The 22,604-nt window shown below is 41.5% G+C and overlaps 1 protein-coding gene across 4 annotated transcripts; it reads right to left on the reverse strand.

Moving 5' to 3' along the window:
* Positions 1 to 321: 321 nt before the first annotated feature.
* Positions 322 to 21,531, reverse strand: ypel1 (yippee-like 1). Of its 4 annotated transcripts, XM_026321709.2 has the most exons (5): positions 18,402 to 18,658; positions 13,898 to 14,182; positions 4,097 to 4,140; positions 2,091 to 2,199; positions 322 to 832 (listed from the first exon to the last, which is right to left on the reverse strand). In XM_026321709.2, the coding sequence occupies exons 2-5, from the start codon at positions 14,012 to 14,014 to the stop codon at positions 743 to 745; spliced, it is 360 nt and encodes a 119-aa protein (XP_026177494.1). In that variant the 5' UTR covers positions 14,015 to 14,182; positions 18,402 to 18,658; the 3' UTR covers positions 322 to 742. The 4 variants fall into 4 exon arrangements, with proteins under 4 accessions (XP_026177494.1, XP_033181266.1, XP_033181267.1 ...); XM_033325375.1 differs by lacking the exons at positions 322 to 832; positions 18,402 to 18,658 and adding an exon at positions 20,866 to 21,531 and having other exon boundaries at positions 1,443 to 2,199; XM_033325376.1 differs by lacking the exons at positions 322 to 832; positions 18,402 to 18,658 and adding an exon at positions 19,989 to 20,089 and having other exon boundaries at positions 1,443 to 2,199.
* Between the last annotated feature and the right edge of the window lie 1,073 nt (positions 21,532 to 22,604).

Here is a 22,604-nt window from a genome sequence, read left to right on the forward strand (position 1 = left end):
ACACCATAGCAATCCTGGCCGTTACCACTTTAAATAAAAAGCGAGATGCTGCTACATATTTCTAACTACAATAAACTCCCTTTCGCCTCCACTTCTCGCCCGTCCCCGATTGCTCATTTGGACATTAGCAAAGAAAAGCATGCTCAGCTAGAGGCAGAGATACACCAAGCCGCAAACAAACAAACAGACAAACAAAAAAACGAAGATGTGTCAGGGAAATAAAATGCTAACCAGTAACATCCTTCGGCATCAAACCCACAAGTTAAAACTATAACAACAATCAAACTATAAAATAACCAAAGTCATCAAAGTTGTCTGTCTCGCTGGATGGGTGAAAAATCAAAAACCAAAACAATGTCCTTTCAGTGAAGTCCGTCTCCGGTCGCATAGTGGTCACGACAATCACTTGTAAGCGTGGTTTGGGGGGGGGTTAGGGTGGGGTGAGAGTGTGTTTGGGGAGGGGGTCAAACCCAAAAGCTCTGGAGCTGCGAAGGAGAACACAACAATCTTCAAAGTAACGACAGGACTCCTGTGACGTGTGTTTTCAAGTGTCGCTCCACTTCCTTGTCGTCGATGTTACGTCATTTGTTCGGTTCAGTTTCACGATGAGCAGGTGAGCGTGTGCACGTGAAGGAGGGGTGGAGGTTTGTGGACATATGGGCAGGGGGGGGTGGTCGATGGTCATCACTCCACGCAGTTCATTAAAGAGCATTCCAGGGTCAGAAACCGAGCGGCCGCAGCGTCACTCCCACCCGTTGTCCTTGATCATGTGAGCCAGCTCGATGATGAACTTTCCCTCTTTGTACTTTTGACTGCTCTCAAACGCATGCTCCTGTAAAGACCAGCAGAGAAAACCTTTAGTTAGGAGAGCCACACCAACCGCTACTGATGTCGACACTTGAGAACAGGAAAAATCTGACAAGACTAAGGCCAATCAAGTCTTTTGGTTCCACAAACACATCAATGTCTAAGAAATGTGAGAAATTATTGTGGATTTTTTGAAAGAACTAATCGGTTAATTGGAAAAACCGATAATGAAAATAACTGGAGGCCTAATTATTATTAAAAACGGTCCAGTGTAAACATCATAAAGTATAAATGAGTAGATTCAGACAGAACAAGAGGATTTTTCCAAGAGCAAACACACATAAAGGAATAATAATAATAATAATAAGGGGAAAACTGAACCTGACACTTGAATTAACATGTTTAGTTTGAGAAACTAGCAGAGATCAGTTGAACGTTTCTGTCTACAACACAAGCTTTTAGTCTCTGCATGAGATTTGTGCAAAACAAAAACATAGAAACTCACCAGCCCTGTCCTGCAATGATCACAGAGCAGGCTACGGGTTACAATGACACAGTTTTACTAACAAAACGCAGCACTGCACACATTTTGCACAATAATTCACTATTTTCATGCGTCGTGTCTCGGCGTCATGTACTATCTGATATATGCAGACATACTGACTCATGCTGATCATGATTTCCAACACATGTCCCAGTCCTGCTGAGCTTCAGCAGAGTCAGAACGTGGCCCAGCGTCTGTCCTTGATTATCTGCTCAGACTGCTTTGCCTTGTAAACCAGCTCTGCTTTGCTTGCGGGGCCTTTCTGAGAATCTCTTAATTGTTTTTGTCACTGAAGGAGCAGCTTTAAGTCAGTCCTCTCTTATACTTTGTTCAGTTATTTTACACTCTTCTATAGTCTTTTCAGATAATTACCAGGACAAGCCTCCTCAAAATGGCCTGACATTTAATCACTGTAGACTCTCAGAGGTACCAGCCTGGCAGTCTGCAGCCAACCTTTCGGCGCTGTAATTATCTTGCACGCTGGGAGACCACAGAGTGCTCGATCTCTGAGCCTAAATACAAACCTGAGCAAAAGAACTGTCACCATGGCTTTACCAAGCAATGCTTTAATGAGAGCACCCTTGTTCTTTTGACCCGTAATAGCGAAATTTGTCTCCTTAGAAGCCAAGTAACCGCTCAGTTATGCAACAGCACAGCAGGCGCTAAGTGGTGAATCAAGAAACACTAAGACGAGAAAGTTTAAGGGCTCGGGTGAAACCTGAAGAGGAGACTGACTTACATATTTCCAGCCGAGGGTGGTTTTACAGTTTTCACAGTAGATATCAGCCACAGCATGTAAACCTGTGAGGAGGACCCGCTCCTCAGCTGGCCCGCAGCCGACGTTCACCCTGTGGGAAGGTCACAGAGGTCAGGCAGAGCTGTGGAAGTAGAGCTCAAATCTTTTACTTTAGGCTGAAGCAGTAAAAAGTTCTCCATGTGATGAACAATGTGACGAACAATGTGACAAACAATGTTTCAAATGACTAAAAGTTTGACTAGAATCTACAGATATTCTCCAGCCTGGATGGTGAACACTTTCATATTCACAATTCAGTCTCAATTATTTCTCTATACATGAAATGTTATCGATTTGGAGTATTTTATGCACATACATACCACAGTTAAAGGAATTAAATAAAACTCATCACACTGTCACAAGTACATTTTTGTCCCTGTTTAACAGATTTCCTTTTTTAGCTGACAATATTAACACTTTCTGTAAAATCTTCATCTTCACAGCAGCCACCAACTGTAGCCTGAAGGACAGCGTAATGCTAACAGCACCAATACTTCACATGTGCTCTACACTACAGACTTTAAATAAATCTCTTGAAATTTTCATATATTTGGATTAGACTGTCTTTATTTATTTTTTTTTTAATCTATGCATGTCCTTTAATTACTGTTATTTTTCTAAATAGAGGTGTTTTGTAGGTATTTTCTACCTTCAAATCACTGTGAACCTTGTCCACTGGTTTTCTGAGCATGTTTGAAATGATTTATTTGGACTCCAGAGTCTGTAAACTGCTTCTTTCATTCGATTCGTTCTGGCAGGTGAGAACAATGTAATTCAGACTCGGGCAGCACAAAGCAGCTGCACCGTGACACCTGAAAATGTCTCGGGCCTCAGGGGTGTGTGTGTGTGTGTGTGTGTGTGTGTGTGTGTGTGTGTGCGAGAGAGGGGGCAGACTTCTGCGTGGTTCATTAAGACCCAAAAACCAACCAACCAAGAAATAAACTGCTAAAAGTTGTTCAAAGGTTTAGAGAGATGGACTGAAACAAAGGCCAAATATTATTACTACCATATAGTTGGAAGCTGAAATACAAATCTTTTTATAGTTTCAGCAACAATATTTCAAAGTCTCATTAAGTCCTGACTCGTACATGCTGCCATTTAAGTGCTGAAACAGTAGATTCATATATATAAGGTAAATAAACATGTTTCCTGACCTGCGAATCACCAGATCAAACTAGTGGCAGTAAGTATTTATTTGTGTAACTGAGCTTCTGTTTGTTTATGATTGTACCTAAATTGTTGGGAACATAAATGTTATTTTCTGAACTCGGCCACAGACAGAAAAGTCACAGCCAAACTCCACCTGAACCATGTGTCTGACATTGGTTTTAATGTGACTGGGTTCGTGTGATTAACCGATTCATCAATTAGTCGATCAGCCGGGAGCTGTTTAGATAACAAGTCACTGGAGTCTTTCTGCTGAGTCAATCTAATGTAGTTTCACATAAAGCTGAAACAATCAATTAGTCGATCAACTTAAATAATCAGCTACTTCGATAACTGATATTTCAATGATGTTTTTAAGGAATATTGGTGAGGAAATGTGGTAAATTCTGCTGTAATGGATGAGAACCTTACCCATATAAACTGTTTGCTTCTTGTATTTCGCGTTTTGTGGCTACGACAGGTTGTTGTGGCCCGTATTGTTTTGTGCTTATAGGTTAAAACATAGTTTTGGCACTGTTGTTAGTTAAAGGCCTGAGGGCCAAGCTCATAAATCAACAGTAAACAAGTGTCGACTGAGGGCGAAGCAGCTGAGCTGGTGTTTAAACCTAAAGACACCCAGTGTGGACACTGTTTATGAGCTGCTTTTGCATTTGGCTTTTATTTACAGGCCACAGATCTCTTGTAAATGCTGATCACTGTGTGAACCCGAACAAATCAAATACACAAGAAGAGCAACAAAGCAAACAAACAAGGTGAATTGTGAGTGTGAGGCTCATACTTACACTGAATTAAACAGATAGGCTCTTCCTTGACTTCCTTGAAATGACTGGAATGAGAGAGACAAAAAAAAAAAAAACATGTAAGTTAATGCAGAGCTGCACCACATCACAGAATAAAGGCCTGCCAGCAACTGACGCCCCAGGGTGCTGTTCTCCTACAAACTCGTCTGCATACTTGTCCTTCCACCTTGTCAGGGTTCTCACACACAAGTTTAGGGAAGGTAAGGAATCAAAGTCTGAGCACATTAACATCAGAGAGCACGTACTGCTCATTTCCTTCTCACTAATCACTGCATCAGATCAGAAAACATGAAATGAAGCTTCACATTTCTCACCGGTATTTAACTTTCTGCTGAACAACGTAGATAAAAATCTGATCGATAAGTTTCTCCCTGCTGCAAACCGAAGACTTGGTGCTTCATTGTTGACGCAGTGTGTTTGCAGAACAACACAACAGTTTTTACAGTAGCGTCTAACAGCTGATAGAAGATACTTTAATGCCTCAGCAAAGCTTTGTGATGAAGCGTCAATAAATCACAGCCCAGACAGTTTAGTGGGATATTCTGAGGTGATTAGGACAAAGATTTAACGATCAAACCGTCTCTATCAACCCACATGAGCACATGCTGGAAACATGTCAGCTGATGGTTGAGTTTACTTCGAAACAAATCGTTTTGTTTACATTCTCACCAAAACGCAGGATGTGTGTGTCCCTGCGGCAAAACAAACATGTTTCATTCATTTCCTTCCTAACAAGACTGGAATCAATACACATGTAAATATCTTTTATGGGTAACCACAATCTGCAGAAGAGTCACTGCACACACACACCTCAACATCATCTCAGCAACGTGTGCAAACCCCCTGGTGGGAAGTGGGTCCGAAACAATGACACTACAGGTTAAAAAGAACAAAGACCCTCGTCCTCCAGAGACAGCAGAGGACGGTTCAGCCTTAAAACTTTAAAAAGCTTTGAAACTGGAACAGTTTATTTCAGTGTTTCCTGGTTTTCAGTCTTCTTGGAATTTGATATTTTTTGATTTACGGCACCAGAATCCAAGGTGACATTTTCAGACAGAGAAGCAAATAGTCCCATTTATAAACCAGAGAAGGTTTCACTTTAAAAAGTGATGAAAATGATAAATTAGTGTTAAAATCAATGAAACTATTTCAGCTCTAGAGGAGATGCAGCTTTTCTTTGTCATGCATGATAGTAATACAAATTCATCTGGGTACAGTAAATAATAAGAGCTGCATTTTCTGACTTTTACAGTGAAACAATTGGTTCAGCTGTGCAGATGAATTGTAAAGAATGAAGATAATAGCTGCAGCTAAAACCAGGTAACGTTCGACTATTTGGTTTGAAAAACTAAACAGAACAATTAAAAACAGTTGAATAATTTTCTACCGATCAACTTGTTGATTAATTAACGAATCCCTGCAGCTGAGGAGACACCGAAACTCACCTAAATAAATGAAAAGGCTGATATCAGCTTACAGAGACATCAGAGACACTACTCATGTAGTGATGAACATAGAAGGTTTAATAAAACATGCGGCTTTGTGCCTCACACGTGTGACGCTGCTGTATATGAATGTAAACAGAGCAGTGAAGCTGTCACACTGGGGGACAACAGAGCCTGCCAGACTTCGTCATCCTCTGCCAGCAGACGGGCTCCAATCGGATTTGCTTTTTCCATTGCAAATGAATGTGGCAGATGAGTTTGTGGCTGCGGTTGAGGGCGCTGAGCTAATACTGCCTAATAGGAGCACCAGCTGCCTCCCCCGCTGACCACAGCCACCACCGCCGAGGCTCAGGGGAGCATTTGTCAAAACTGCAAAGGTTTTTTTTTTTTTTTTTCCAGATAATCTGAGTTCAGGCTTGATCCTGATTCAACAGCAACAAAGCAAAGAAGAAGCTCCTCATTCTTTTCTCTGCTCCCTCCTCTCGTCGCTGTAGGTGTTGGATGTCTTACTGTAACATCCACAAGTTTGTGGTTTGTGTGTGAAGTTTACACACACACACACACACACACACACACACACACACACACACACACACACACACACACACACAGTCCAGAGCCACAAGACATGTGACCTTTAGCTGCGAGAGGGAACTAGGTCGGTCCCTGTGGAGTCGACAACAAGTCCTCTCCACAGTGTTCAGGCAGGGTGGGGGTTACTTCATGTGACAAGAGCTGGGTGTCTTATCTGAACTTAACTGTGGCTCAGCCATCAACTTTACCACTGGCAAAAAAAAAAAAAAAAGGCCAGCTCTGTGTCTCGCTGCCCTTATCTGTTTCCCACAGTCTATTTTTACTCTGGCAGCATTTTCTCTCTACCCAAACTCTAGATCACTTGGCCAGAAAAGGAGGATGGTTGTCACACAGCCTGTTAAGAGTCTAACAGCAAAATCCTACAAGATCAATAAAAAAAGAAATGTGGATCATGTTTTTTTTTTTTTTTTTTAATGCTGAGACTGACAGCTTTTGGGGCCTGAGGATTGTTTCCAAAATCTAAAGGTGCAGCGAAAACCAGATGGAGACTGAACATACTCCCATAGGTCTTTTTTTACACCGCTTAATAAAACATAAGCAAATGGGAGTGTGGGTACTGAGCTCATTTCTTTTTTTTCCCTTTTCCACTGCTACAATCACACTTGTTTTAAAACGCCTGTTCTCAAGGAATGAATTCTACAAAGCAAATCTCAAAATCCTCTTGACCATATGGGGGGACTGAAGGGAACAATACCTCGCACAGAGAAATCTGCTCCTTCAGCCAAACATACAAAACACAAATCCTCTTCAACAGCAGAGAGCAGCAGCTTCTCTGGTGCTTCCCCAGATAGAAAACAGCATCAATTCACAAAGGTGATCGCAAAATGTGAGGCACAATAAAAATCAAACCAACAGGCCGATCTAAATTAGAAAAATCCACATCGATTGATCATAACTGAAAGCAAAGGCCTGTTCATGGTGAACAGATGTTAAACTTCCAAACTCCCTTGTTTAGAAGTGACTTTCTACCAGTCATCTCATATGATGTGACCGTGCCTGTGGGAATAACTGTACTTTGAATTAAATGCTAATATTAGCATTTAGCATTACAGGTATAATGTTTGCCACATGTGTCACCTTAACTTAGCATGTTAGCATGCTAACATTTTGTAATAGCACTAACATTGAGGGAAAGGTCATTAGGTTTTGCAGGAATCTGGTCATAAAACAAATTAGTGGACAGATTTAACTTGGACCTGGTGCTGGTATTATAGGGCAGGTCAGCGGATTGTTAATGCATGTGCCAGATTTCAGACATTTGGAGACATTTCATTACGTTCTTAAGTAGTGGACCAGCCAACACGGTCATCCCTGGAGTTCTGCTGCTACTGTGGCTACTCCATAATTTAATAAACCTCTGCTAACCTATAACGCTCTTAGTTCAAGTGTGACTTTAAAAAAAGAAAAGAGAGATTAAACTGTCTGTTCTGTCATCAGAGTCTCAGCAAAGCTCCAGTGAGAAGAGGAAAATGGAGCAAAAGTGAAGTTATCCATTAATGTTGAGAAATGAAAAGTGCGATCAATCCATTAGAGGAACTCCTGTCAGCCTGATGGGTGGGACAAAGCGAAGGTGCTGAGCACAACACTCAGCCTCCTCCTCAGTATTCAGGCTGCATCATCCCGCTCCAGGACCACGTTCACACTGCAGGCCTTCACACTCGCCTCTCACCTGCTGCTCATACTGCGACCTGCTTTCAGGAGGATGCTTGTATCTGCTGGGGGTTATCTGACAAAAATATGAGCTGACAGCGATGTTGAAAAGGTGCAGCAGGCTCAGCATGACAATAATAACAAATGCCAGGTCGGATTTTGTGCTTACACTTCTGGTTTTCAGCGTGCTTTGGGTGAAGGTGTTTTTAATGTCTCGTCACGGTTTCGTCTCGTTGCCCTTCATGCAAACGGCGCCTCATCCAATTTAGTCCTCACCCGACATAGTGACCGTACAATCACGGCTCAGGAACTGTATGTTAGGCCTGTACTGCTCCATGTTGAAGCAGTGCACATGGAAGCTGTTGTAAAGACTGGTGCCTTATTCTAAGGTACAGAAAGTCAGGTCTCATTCACAATGAATAATAATAATAACATCTTAATAATAATAATAATGAACCTTTACAGAGTTTTACTGCACGTTCAGATCTGCAGCAACAACCTGGATTTCCAATATTGACTTTAGTGGTTGGGAGGATGTTCCTGCCATATTTGCTTCTGGCCTGGGTGCTCAGGTTAATCCTCTGTTTCGTGCTGCTCCATCTGCATCCTTGCTCACTAGCTGGCATACTTTGAAGACGTGGCACATAAGCTTGGAGAGGGGAAACTGTTTTTTTTTTTTTTTTTTTCCCCCCCGGCACTCAAACTGCACGATTAGAGAGAAATCTGCCAGAACCTGCAGCATTCCTCCAACACCGCCCCCTTTGTTGTTACTTTCTACTTTTCCTACTCGCGGTGAAAAACCTAAGAATCACGGTACAAGAGCATGCATGGCACAAAACAAACTTCATATGGGATGAAAGGGTGAGTTGGCAGCGTGTAGTGGAAAACACCAGACCATGGTGTCGTCTTCTCCTAAGTAACATAATCAGCTTAGAAGGGTTGATGCTGAGGACTGGTGATGCTGCCCTGGATGACTGGACACACAAATATCAATGAGGTGTGGCAGAGCATAGACATTATTGATAGATCAGTGTCAAAATCAATAGCAAAATACTCATTTTCACATATCAACAATGTCCTGACATGGACATTTGCTAAATCAGATAAAAGGTTATTTATCAAAGAAATGTGCCAATATTCTGCAGTTACAGTGTCTTAAATTTGCAGCTGAAGGCGTCTTATTTGGCATCTTTAAACAACTGACGCCTTTATTTTCATGTTACTATTAGTTTGCAAATATTTTGTAAAATGATAATACAACCAACATAAAATTACTGTAATACACATGTTGTCAAAAACAGCTTTCTGCACTCACAGAGAAAAAGTTCTGACTCTAAATAAAGACCTGAAGCACTGCCAGCAATCTTGGGTTTTCAATGATCTATCAGGTTACATCACATTTATCTATTTTTCATTAACAGCATGTCAGATGTTGTCAGACAGCCGCAGAAGCCTAACAACATACTGTACAGTGACGTGTTTACTGTGTGAAACCCACAGGAGAAAAACAGAGCGTCCTTAAACAGAATCCAATTATCATTAGACTGGATTGTTTAGAATAATGAGATCATTTGTCAAGATTCACCTTATGGCACTGGCCCAAGAAACGAGGCCACACAGCCCAGTCAAGAGATCACTCATCACCGATGTTGATTTACAGAAACCGCTTTGTTTTCATTATCAGTCTGCAGATTATTTCCTCAAATAATAATACAGCAGTTCTGACTGTTACTCCATATTAATGTAGGTGAATATCAATCAGCATCATCCAAGTGTGACCTGCAAATAACAGATCGTCCACCTGACCTTAACCACAACAAACAAACGCTGCCATCTCCGGCCTGCTGCTAATTAAATACCATATATTTCCCACATCCTACCAAACAACTAGGGGAAAAAAATAATACACCACAAAACAGGAAACGTTTTATTATATAAACAGAAACCACAAACCAGACTAGTTTACTTTCCTGATGCAAGTGACTGTTCCAGATGTGGTGGACCTCCCTGAAATGCAGCTACTGTGCAGAAATAAATCTAATTTCCCAGTTCAAAGCTGTACTGGTGCTACTGGTCCTCCTGCATTCCTGCCCCAGTTTCATCCCTGCAGAACTTCAGCAATCAATGTGGCATGACTCAAAAACAAGCACAAACTTAACAGCCTTTGTCTCTCAGAGGGCAGTAGTCAGGGCTCAGAAGAAGTCAAAGTTACAGTGAAGAGGTCAAATGTGCAGCTGAAGACATGCGGCTGAAAGAAAGCAAAGCTTGCAAGCTTCCAAAACTTTGTTGGTCATTTCTATGCAAAACCACTTCTGCCTTCGAGCAGCTGGAGCATCAAAAGGTTCATTAGAGGCACACAGGTCTGTCAACGCTAAGTAATCCCTGAACATCTTTTCAACTCTGAAAGCTTCTACAAAAAACTCATTTACATGTTGAATGCTCACCTCTACTTGGTCACTTGGCCCAAAAAGCATTTCCTCCAGCTCCCACTGCAAACGTCTGTTGCCATGTGGAGTCACAATAAAATGAAAATGGTAGTTTTCAACTTCAGACTTCACGGTGTTCTTCACAGCATCTATCAAGTCCCTGTTCTGCCACAGCCTGCCTTGCAGATATTTAAAGACGCCAGGAATTATTTTATGACCGGATTTAGTTGTTGTGTTTTTCTTGTTTCTCCTAAAATTAAAACACCACACAGAAGTTTGTGCTGGTTCCTTTGTCACTGTGTGGGCATTCTTCAAGTTAGAAATCCTCCTGTTAGTCCAACAAGTTAGGTCCCATTACCTGCATTATATATTTTGCTTCATGCCTATTATTAGTAGTATTAGTATTATTAGTGTCTCATGCCAGTAACTTCCTGTTTACAAATAAGTGGATGTGAATCAAACAGGAAAGTAAATCAAAAGGAAAAAAGTCAGGAAACAAACAGCTTACTCTGACACACCTGCTTTAAACTTAAGCATATTTGCATTTTACTTTTCTGCATCCATTTATAATTTACTGAAGAACCAATTAAGCTCTAAAACACCTCAGTCTGCACCATCACAGACATGAGTCCGAGCTCTTGACAGGATAAGTGAGGTGCACATAGATGAGAACAGCCCGTCTCTTTGGTCAAAGGCTCCTCAATGTGATTTCCAACAGTCTTTGACAACTAAAACCCTGTCAGATCCTTCTTGTGCAGACTTCACAGCTCCAAAATGACCAACCTGAGGCCTCTGACCTGCTGAAAGGAACAGCAGTCTGGTGATTGGGTTGTTTACCAGCCTCGTCTTCCTGCTTGCACTAACAAGCTGTGAGCTTCCAAGTCTCCAAGCCGCAGGAGGCAAATGGATTTCGACATGGAGATGTTGAGTGCACAGATTGATCATCTTTGCCATTTAAATAATCAGCTTAGTGCATGATGAGAGTGCACACTGTCACTAATATTATAGCACATAAAGGTCATCACTTCAGTCGAAGCAACTCGGGTTCATCTGGCAGTTTATAAACTTTACTCGCTCTTTGCTCACCAGCTGTCCATCTACAGTCGGTATTAACGGCAGCTGTTTCACTTCACATCAGGAGAAAAAAAGAGGATGTAACGGTGCAGACTCCAGCTCACTCTCAGCCATTCAGATCCAGATTCCTATCCCCAGATACAAGACAAGACCTGGCAGGAAAATTTCATTTTGGGCTAATGGACTGACTCTTATCCTGCTGCATCCTGCTGTGTAATCTGACTGTAAGATGATTTTGGGGGTTTTATGTGCCCATTAATAGTTGTTTATTAAGGGAGGAACTGGGCTGAAAGTTAAAAATTCTGTTTTTCACAACCAAAATACTAGTGTTGATATTTGATAAGGGCTCTGCAAGTTCACATATTTTGTGGGACTATCTGGTGGAAACATGTCAAGAGTAGATTGGAAAAATAAAATGAAACCCAATGTGTTACTACTGAAGATCTATACTGCTTTTTATTTGGAGGAACGTCTCAAAGAGCCAGTTAGATAGTGAGATACAGGACAATTAACTGTACTGGAGGAGAAATCACAAAAAAAGAGTGTTAAACACTATGATGACATGATGACCAAAGTTAAATACTGAACATTTTGAAAAGCAGAACCTGAAAAACTCCCAGTCATAGCTGCTACACAATCAAGCACTGCGAGTACAGAAGCATACTGAGAAATGTCATATGAAACTGCAACAGCTAAAGCAGCTTCCTCCATTTAGGTTGAGGGTGACCACACTGGAGATTTGTGTGGCAAAGTTCAAAGTTGGAGTCAGTGCTAAAGCTTCGAGCAGATTTAACTCAGCAAGTTCGGATTAAGCAAATCTGCAGATAGCAAGGTCTGCATTCAAATCTATTGAAATAGGTGAGAATTTCACCATCCTAAATGCTGCTGTAAAAATACAGCCCCTATCTACTTCCAAACAAAATCAGGATCTGCCTGTAATCAGTTCTCATTACTTTCTGATACTTTCAGACTAAGACTGAGATCACCAGAGAAGTTCACCGAGCCAACGCGGCTCTTTTCTCAGTTTTTTTAAAAACTTAAAAAAAACAGCAAGAGCCCCAAAAATAGCCAAGGCCTGAACACTGTGAAACAGTGACCAGCTCGTTTGTGCACTGCAGAAATGACTTCAGTAATAATAGCAGCTGTGGATGTCACCGAAACCTTTGAGAATTTACGGCACAAATAAAACACAGATCTGGGAGCAGACAGGTACAAGCTTTAAAATGTAATATAGCATCAAATAAAAATCACACTGCTGTCAGACCCAATTGCTTTTTGCCACAACTAAAATCAGCGGCCAACACTCAATCATCGCTGGGTCCCAGCTGAGTGAGAATTCATAGTTTACCTGGGCACTGACTAATTGATTTCCAAATACTGGAAAGCCAAGTCCTCACTGCTCACAATGTGATCCAAAAGAAACCGTGATAGCCATTTAGATACTTCCATACCTGCAAATTAATCAGCGTACGACTTGAACAAGGAAAAACTGGATAAAACGGCAAAATCCTGTAAAACCTTCCACAGAGCAGCTGAACTATATACTGCTCCTCAGTCTGCTCATACATGGCTCATACCAGCTTTAACAATGAATTTAAGAGTATTAACACTGAAAGTGCAGGGGCAAGAAAAGGTATATGAATGTGAACACTTTGAAATTACCTGGTTTTCTATCTGAAATAATCGTGAAATCTTTGATTTGATCTTTTTCTAAGTTACAGACACATACAAGCAGTTATCTCCATTGACTCATTGAACACAGACATTAAAATTGTTCAGTGCTGGTGGGACAATAAAAGGAACCTCCGGATTTAATAACTGGTTGAAGCTCCTTTGGCAGCAAACAAGCTTTTCTGGTAGCTGTGGATCAGTCAGGAGGTTCAGATAATGCAAAAAATAATAATCCCAACACTCCTTTGTCTTCAATAGTCTTGCATTGAGCTTTAAAATAAGTGACAGTAAATAAGTGATATGTAGGAGCAGAGTTTGTCTGTCTGTCAGAAAACTAGCTAGTTTGGTCACTAACAAGGCAATAAGTTCACACGGTTTATTCCAAAGACATATCTGTCCATGTGAGTTTTGTGGACTACATACTGTAACATTAGATAGTGCAGCACAGGAAAGGCTGCAGTAATTCACTTCAAATAAAACACATTTTCTCAAGTTTTTTTTTTTTCTTTTCAGATACTAGTCAGACATAAACATTAGCACTGCTTCCTTTATGAAGGTGCCCATAAGCTAATTTTCTAGCAGTGAATTCATCTGACTGTTCTCATGTCTCAACATGTTTTCAGACGATGTGTGTGCCTAAAAACAGTTTGCTGTGACATGGTAACCTACATTCACTGCCCCGCTCCAGCACACTATCCGCATAACAGTACTCAATGGGTGTGCACTCACACTTAGGAGTGTATTTTAAATAGGCCTTTCATTTCTTGGTAGGTTACTTTTCTCCACTTGACCTGAATGATAGCACCAAGTGTGGTTTCTGGGAAATCAGTGACACAACTGCAGACCTCCTACAGGGAGCAGCTGAATGTCACATGAAAAGCTGCAGGGTGGTTAAAGCCGAGGACTGGGAGGAGCCGTCGTACCTTTGAGATGAGCTCGTCATGATTGGCCAGGTGTGCCCGGCAGTGGATGCAGCTGTAGGTGCGGTGACAGGTTGGCAGGTAAGCCTGGAAGGTCTTGGACTTGGTCATCTTCACCATGTCAGTGGGGCAGGGCTCCTCGCTGGTGTCAGGGCTGGCACTGGAAGAGTTGCAGCTCTGCTGGACTTGCTGACAGAAGAAACACTGGAAGATGCAAGCAAAAGCCGTCGTTGTTGTGGAGTGGGTGTGTGGCACGCTCCACACAGACACCACAGGAGAAAATCAAACCTGAAGGGGAAAAGGAAAGAGAGATGTGGTGACACAGTCACATGGACCATACTCCTATTTTTAGAGCTCATGATCTTGATTGCATTTCCAATATAAACACATCTCATTTGCTGGGACAATCATTTGATTACAGTCATCTATTATGTGATTACAATTGCACGTTGTTGACGGCCAACACTGCTATGGGGTGATGTAACTTTCATATTATGACAAATCAAACAAACTCTTCTTTATGTGAAGCCACATAAGTTTCAGTTGCCCACTAATTTCTTCCCAAAGTTTATGACAGGACAGAGTCTTTGTTTGTTCTGTCCCACTGGACCGACAGATGCAGGACTATTGGGGATTCTACCATAAATGTTGTGGGTTTTTTTTTTTTTTAATGTCTGTCAGAAAAATCACATGATTTTTCACAGAATCCCTGTTTATCTTTCCATTTCTGAAACCTTGTTCAAGCTGCAAGAGGAAACACATTAAAAGCATCAAATGTATCTCTAAAGACAGCTGGATCATGTTTTCATGCCTGAGATTAGCTCAGCAGGTTTGCAGCACATTCAACTCTAGAGAAACAAATGCATACCAGTTCATACCGAGGACAGACTAGAATAGCTGGTGAGACAATGCAGCTGAGACACAATGAATGCATGACCTTTTCAAAGAAACTGACAAAAACGTCTCTACATGTGTAAAACAAAGCCACATTATCATGGTATGGGAAGAATTTGAATCCCAGTCCCAATCCCAACTCTGACACTCACACTCAGCACAACAGTAAGTATAATAATATTTTAAAAAATGAACTTAAACCTGGGGAGTTGAAATTTAGCATTCACATGATCAAATGTTTATGAGCCTTTCATTTATCTTGTACCTCAATTCTCCTTATTAATTGTTTTGTTTACCGTGTGTGGGCTCAGCTAGCAGTAGCCTCTGTGTGCAAAGGTAACAACATTACAAAGGTTTGTTCATATAGAGCAGAAACAGATTTTTACTCTTTTAAACTTTTTCTCAACCCCCTGGGTAGAAGTTTGAAGTGATCTAATATTCAGCTTCAGTCCCATCCCAGCTCAGTTCACATTTACAATTTTATTTGCTCTGGCATGTAAAACAGGTGCTATACAAATAGCAGAACAGCATCTGACGTATTACAGCCCTAGCATTCATTCAGTGCTGTGTTTAAGGCCTTCAGATGAATGTAGGGTCATAAAACAGCTTCCTGATGCTGCTCAGTGAACCAAATCATGGACGTTGCAGGTCAGAAGAAGTAAAACAATCATTTTAAGTTCATGTTACCTTGTTTATCATCAGTAATATAATAATTACTGATAAGTGCATTTCTAAAGTATCTCTTAAAACACAAAACAGCATTTACAACAAAAAACAGGTGGTTTGCTGCTACACCTTTACTTTACTAAGGTAAAATTAACTAAATGTTAACTAACTTCAGCTAATTTATGTAAAAACTTCAGACGTCACGATTATCCTGTAACTTTTGGCCACATGAGACGTTGATCAGCAAAACTTAATAGTATTTTTTTTTTTTTTACAGGCTTGTCAAAGGTTAAGAAATGAATTAGCTCCTTCTCAGCTTCAGCAGCTGAAACATTAGATCCCTAAATACTTATCCATCTGTAATAATGACCAAATAATGTACTAATAACACAAACACAGCCAGTTCTTCTGCATAATATCTACTGTACTGTTGAAATACATTCTGCTTATGACTGCAGTCGGTGACAACACATGTTCATACATTTAAAAACTTGGTCTAATGTAAGTTTTTACTAATTGTTTTATGCTAACGGCTAATTTAAACAGGCGGCAAAAAGGGTTTAAATACAAATTAGTAGTTATTGAAAACTCACACACAGTAAAAGTAAAAATCAGCCATAACTGTTGTGTAACTTTAACAAACCAAACCTACTGATGATGCTAATGTTAGCATGCTAAGGCCAATACTGGTTCGCTAATATTAGCATGCTAATGTTAGAAACTGTTTAGAGGAAAAATAAAAAAAGGGGGTAAGATGAACTATGATTCTGAAGGGAAACTAAAAAATTTGAAGTACCTTCCACAAAATAACACCACAGTTACCTCAAGCTGCTATATAAGCTGCAGGACAAGCCAGAGGAGCAAAAAAAAAAAAAGAAGTGTGACTTCTTACAGATGTGATCTTGATGTCTAGTCCAGAAAATACGGTAATTTTTGAATAGCAGGCACAACCAAATCCAGATTGTTTGGTTTAAATGGCATATTTTTACTTTGTGGAATTACCATCTTTACTGATTAGAATAAACTGCACCAATTGGAGGCTGTGCAGCTCTCACGTGGGCGCCTTGTGCCTCTGTTGTTGAATTCAATGAACCTGCCAACAGGTGGTGCTGTTCGTCTAGTCACCATGGTTTCATTTGTTTCACTGCAGAAAAATATTAGCAAACACACTTTCTGTGAAAATTTGGATCTTATTTCCCCATGAAAAACAAAACAAGGAACAGAACGTCCAACTAATATGAAGATGCCGAAGTCATAATATGAGGTTCTGCGTAGGCCTACTACTGTTTCTGTCAGCATTTGTGACAAAGGACACCCACTGTCACTGTGTCAAGGTTTTATTTTCATCTAAGTGTTGAAGTAAAAAAAAAAAAAAAAACTGCACTTTATCCTTAAAAATACATTGTCTACTGCAGCCTACAGGCTCAGCAGTCACTCTCACTAACAAAGGCTGCACCTTGTAAATTACCAACAATAAGCTGCATTCCTGCCAGTGAAAACACAATGAAAACGAGCTTCAGCAGCTCTAGAAGTTTCCAGTTGTGCTCATTTTGCTGCAACAGGAAGAGCAGAGCCGAGACAGAAGCCATCGGCCAGACGAGAAAACAAAGGAGCTTCCGCAACTCAACAGGAAGCAGTCGTGATGTGATGTGAAGCATGACTGCTCAACAAACACACAAACACATATAAACACACGCACGCACGTGCGCACGCGCGCACACACACACACACACACACACACACACTTAGCATGGCTGGGAAGGTGCAAAGTGGCAACCCAATCCTGTGGGTCCAGACAGGCCATATTTACATACATACTCAATCTGCACAGGTGCCTGAGGCATAATCCCTGCATGAAAAGGACAAAATCCTCTTTCTGAATTAGCTCACTTTAACTCTGGCTGCACGTGCATGGGGAAAGGTAAACACAACACACACACACACACACACACAAGAGGTTTAAAAGTGTGTCACACTTCAGCATCACCAGCGTCAGTGGTTAAACCAGCTTTGTGTATCCTTAGAGAGAAAGGGCTGTCACTAACACAGTCAATAACATGGTGTTTGCATTAAGACACTCTCTCTCTCTCTCTCTCTCTCTCTCTCTCACACACACACACACACACACACACGCACACGCACACAAACACACACACACACACCTTACTTTTGTCTTCCTAAATGCCAAATAAGGACAATAGACATGACCTGTGGCTGTTTGTTTGTTTTGGTCTCTTGTGAAGCCAAAATGCTGACCTCAGGGTATTTTGACAGCACATTATTTCACTTGTACTCACTTCTTATACTATTACTTTAGTATTTGTACATGTTTAGTTTTAATGTAACAGCTGACAAATACTTTGAAACCGAGCCTGCGGTCCTACTGAATCACTTCCAGGCTGTACACTCAGTGTCTCTCCTGTGTGACATGCAATCAGGTGAAGGGCTTTAAGGACTAAAGCAAAGAAAAACGAGGTTTGTACAAAAGAAGATGCGAAGTTGAGTCGACAGGTAAGAGGAACAGCTGATCCAAACTGAGAGAAAACAAAGAGGCAGCCGCCAACAGGAAGAAGTGTGTCCAGACAAAAGCCTCGCTCCGCACAACCCCCCGAAAAAACATCACATTTTACAACACAACACGCGTTTTCACGGACACTTTCTCAGTCTAGATAAGTTAATGTGGCCGTTCCAGACTTTTGCAACCTCCATCCTTTCTCTTTTCCCCCCATCACTTCTTCTAAACGTGTTTAGCACCAACAAAGAGCACGACGCCAGCTCCGGTGCAACAGTGTGCTGGCTGGGGTTTTTTTTTTTTTAAAGCCTGATGCAGCTTGTGGGTCCAGCACGACAAAACCAACCGCGGCTGCTGCTTTTTCTTTTCAGCTTTTCTTTGTTTTTTTGTTAGATGATCAGTGTCCTGCTGCAGAGAAGCTGCTGCCGTACTCACCACCTGGATCAGAGCTGAGCAAAACGCAGCTTGGTGGGGGAAAAAACTGCTTGGTGAGGATGATTTCTTTTCAGTTGTTGGTGTTTTTGAGTTAAATAAATGATTGTCGTCGTCCCAGGTTCTGGTCCATGGGTGATGCTGCCAGGTGGGAACTTATTGTTGTGTCCTTTGGGTGCTGACGACTCTCATTTTTCCTAACACGGGCTTTTGTTGTGTCTTTTGTGTGCGTGATGGACTGGCCTGGTTACTTTGGTAGGAAACGTCACCACGTGGGCGGGAGACGGAGCCCTGACTGACAGTAGGGCTGGCCAATGACTGACCGTGATGCCTTCAGGGTCCCGTGGGAGAGATGGAAACTAGGTTGAGAGTGTTCAGGTGGAGATGTGTTTAAGTTTCATCACTCTTTTAGAGGTCCTTTCATTTTATTTGTTGTTGTAGAAACAAGCAAAAATTATAAGTATTTCATTGTTAAACATAAAGATTGGCTGCTTTTCATAACCTTGTCCAATATAATCTTTCAAATTTAACGTTATGTTTAGCTCTGTTTTAGGGACCTTAATTGTGATGCTCTTGTAGGATTTATGAAAAGTAGACTTTTGTGACTGTGGCATTTCAAACCCAACACAGTTTGAAGAGCAGGTCAAGATATTTCAGATGCTCCAAAAATATCCATCTTTAACCTCCGATGTTTTGTCAGCTGCAAAACATGAAATCAGATCCACCCCGTTTTAAATATAAAGCAGAGAATTCTTCATTACAAGCCACAAATGAAATCATATCCTTTAGTTTCATGAAAATAAAAAGTTGTTGTTATTGCTGAAGAATTATTTCCCATGCGGCGTGAACGCGCCACTGAGGAAGGAGGGAGCGAGCAGATACCCGGATGTGTAAATAAATACAAGATGAGAATATGAATCTAATCCCTATTCATTATTTTCCTCTGTCATCGGTGGATTTCCACCTGTAGCTCTGTGCATTATTCAAAGACAGGGTCACATTTGGTTTCTAAACACTGTCAGCAGAAATTTTACCCAAATTGCCAAATGTTTGACATATGAGGCAATTTCTACATTAATCAAGCTAAGATCTAATTAAGAGGCATCAATCATCCCTGTGAGTTTCATAACAAAGTCGAACAAAGCAAAACCTCCAGTATATTATCCTGACACCACAGGAAATGTCAGCTTGAAGCCATGACAGCAGCGAAGAAACACTGAATGAATCCAGGGAGGAAATGTGAATGACATTGTCTTGAAAACAACCATCAAGCTGCTTCAGGTTTTGCGCCAAAACAAGCCTGGCCCCGTTAGTTAATTTTAGAAACAGATCAATAAATCCCTCCCATGATGCCTTAGGCTCTCGCATGTGAATCACACTGATGTCTTATTTTTATTTTATAGATTAGTAAACAAAACAGCAGCCCGCACCCCCCCCTCCCCCCCCCCCTCCCTCCCTCAGCTGCTGCACTGTTTCTATGTCAGCACTGCATCTCCCTGACATTGAATAGATCACATCTGTAATATGATGCCATGAATGATGAAATTAAATATTAAAAAGCATAAAATAACACAGGAATCCATTACCTACCCCGAAACAAAAGCCTGCCCTCGTCCTACCCCTGCTGTCCTGACGTCGAGGACGCGCGTCAGCCTTAAAGTCCACAACAATTCATGGCTGTTTGTATTTATTCCTGCATGTCATTTAGAAATGTCGACAGCGCAGCGCGGTTATGTTGCAATACCCTGAAACCATCGACTGTGTCGCTTCACCATGAGGGGAGGACGCATGTAAACACAACACTGCAGCTTCCTTCAGAGGTGCAGGCTGCGTGCGCGTCAACCTTACGAAATCCATCGTTTCTCTGTGTTTTTGTCGCCTGTTCACGTGGTATACTATTATGGCATTATTACCCCTCCTCCTCCCTGAAAATAATAAATGAATAAAAATAAAATAATGACCGAGATCTGCAGCAAGAAACGCGCACAGATGATGGTGATATCACAATTTGGGACCTGAAAAGTGCCACTGAACGTATCTCCAAGATCTGTCGTGTTTCATTAAAAGAAGCCATGTACCCTATAATTAAAGGTTATTATAGACCCATAATTATAGAAATAATGCAGAAAGGCCATCCTAGAACAACAAGGAACTATAATGTGTCATAAAGCGCGACACAAATTCCGCACTTTTTAAAGTTTCTAAAGAATATCGACAAGATTTATGCATGACATGGTTTAGTGGCTCTGCGTGCATCCCAAATTACAAGAAGCCTGTGATAGCACGGGGGGATATAGTCTAAATATAACAAACTATAAATGTCTTGGTGCAACAGGAACCATGCAGTATAGTAAAAACCACTACACATGCACTTTATAGTTTGTTAGTGGGCACTGCAGCCATATAACAGAGTTATCACAGTAAAACATATGCGTGTCCTCCAGCAGGTCACTGGATCTGCACTCACCCCAGAAACACTTCGCCTTCCCCTCCTCGGAAAACAAAACTACCCGGTGAAGAAATGGGTTCCTCTGCTGGAGATGCAGGAGTCTGGACGCTAGTAAAAAAAACATACAGACACCTTCACCTTCCCATAAATGCAGCAGCAGACTGTGCCATTAAAAAGTCTCCACAAACATCAACCTCCTCGGTAAATCTTCAATGCATCTACAAACACCCTCTGCGCTAAACCGTGAAACCTTCGGGATATCTCCGTAGGTCCTGTTTGGGTTGAGTCCCATCCGTGAGGCGGGTCAGAGTGTGTGCATGTTGAAGCAGCTTGCAGCTTTTTCAATGGCTTTAACCTCAGTGTCTAATTAGCTCTCCGAGATCGGCGGGAGGACGGGCCGAGCTGTCCCGTCTGCGGCCTTATTTATACTGAAATCCTAATTAGAGCTGCTGATGCGCAAAAACATCCAGGGCCCCGCGTCTGTCACGTATGACCGTCTAACCTGTTTTTTAAAGTTGACATTGTCACTGGGGGAAGTGTCGGAGCTGCTGGGGCTGTAAAACTTGGTCATGAAGTGCAGAAAAAGCGGTGTTTTATTTCATCTACTGGCGCCGCCTTTAGGTGCTGCAGGACACAGGAGTGTTGGACCTAAGGAGAAAATCGTCTCAACATGTTTAACTTTAACTTTACTCTCAGGCGACCCGGACTCTGCAAAGGAAGCCTGCCATAGTACGACATTAACATAATACATTACATTACAACAAACAAAAACAATCTGGCTTTGGATCAGGTTGCTCAGTTGTCATGTAGGTCAGTTGGGTACAAGGTCTGGGAACTTTAAACAAACTTTAATTTGTTAAAATAAACCAAAAAAAACAGCATTATTTTTGGAATTATTTGGATTTATGTGTATTTATTATTTCTTCTACAATAAAGCAGAGATCATCTAGACACAGTGGAAAACAAATGTTTTCTTTAAGTAAACAATTATCACCTTTTATGTCTTATTGTGTGTTTTCAGCTCTTATTTGTCTTTTATACCCTTGAAAAAATCGAAAAGAAAAAACTCGCCGTTTTCATTTACAATCCAACCAAAACAACTGAAAGCAGGTCATCGTCTTTGAATTCTGTTAAATATTATCTTTGGAGAGGTGCGTGAAGGCAGCAGTAGCCTAGCTACACAGTCGGTTCTACAAATAGTGTCCAATCAGAGAGAAGAACGACCTCCGTCTGACCAGTCCGCCGAGAAGGAGGGCGGGGCTAGGAGTCAACAGCCAATCAATTGTCAGACTGAGGACTGCGCGCTCCCTTGTCCGAGAATTGTTTTTGGCTGTGCGCGCCGCCGATACAGAAGCGATACTCTTGAGGCGCATGCGTGGCTGCATTGCAAACACGTGGTCGAACAGCAAGTAAACAAACCCAAAAGTCAGTGCAGGTGATTGTTGTTTACTAGTATTTTTACTGTAGTTTTGTCAGATATTTACTTCTGTCAAGATCAACTAATGTTTTCAGTATCAGACAGCGACAGATGAGGTCCACACGTCTTCACCTCACCAGTGTCACCAGAGTTCACTGGACTTAAAGTCCTGGATTCTGTCCTGACAAGCAGTGTGAACTGCTCATACACAGGTGTGTGTCTTTCTACACTTCAGTCCACAGGTGAACTTCACTCAGGTTCCTCCACATGTCTGGAGGGATTAAACCTGGCCGACAATAAATCCTGAACACCTTAAAGTGGTAGAAATACGTCCCCTTTA

Source organism: Mastacembelus armatus, chromosome 9, assembly GCF_900324485.2.
Source record: "Mastacembelus armatus chromosome 9, fMasArm1.2, whole genome shotgun sequence".
NCBI lineage: Eukaryota > Metazoa > Chordata > Actinopteri > Synbranchiformes > Mastacembelidae > Mastacembelus > Mastacembelus armatus.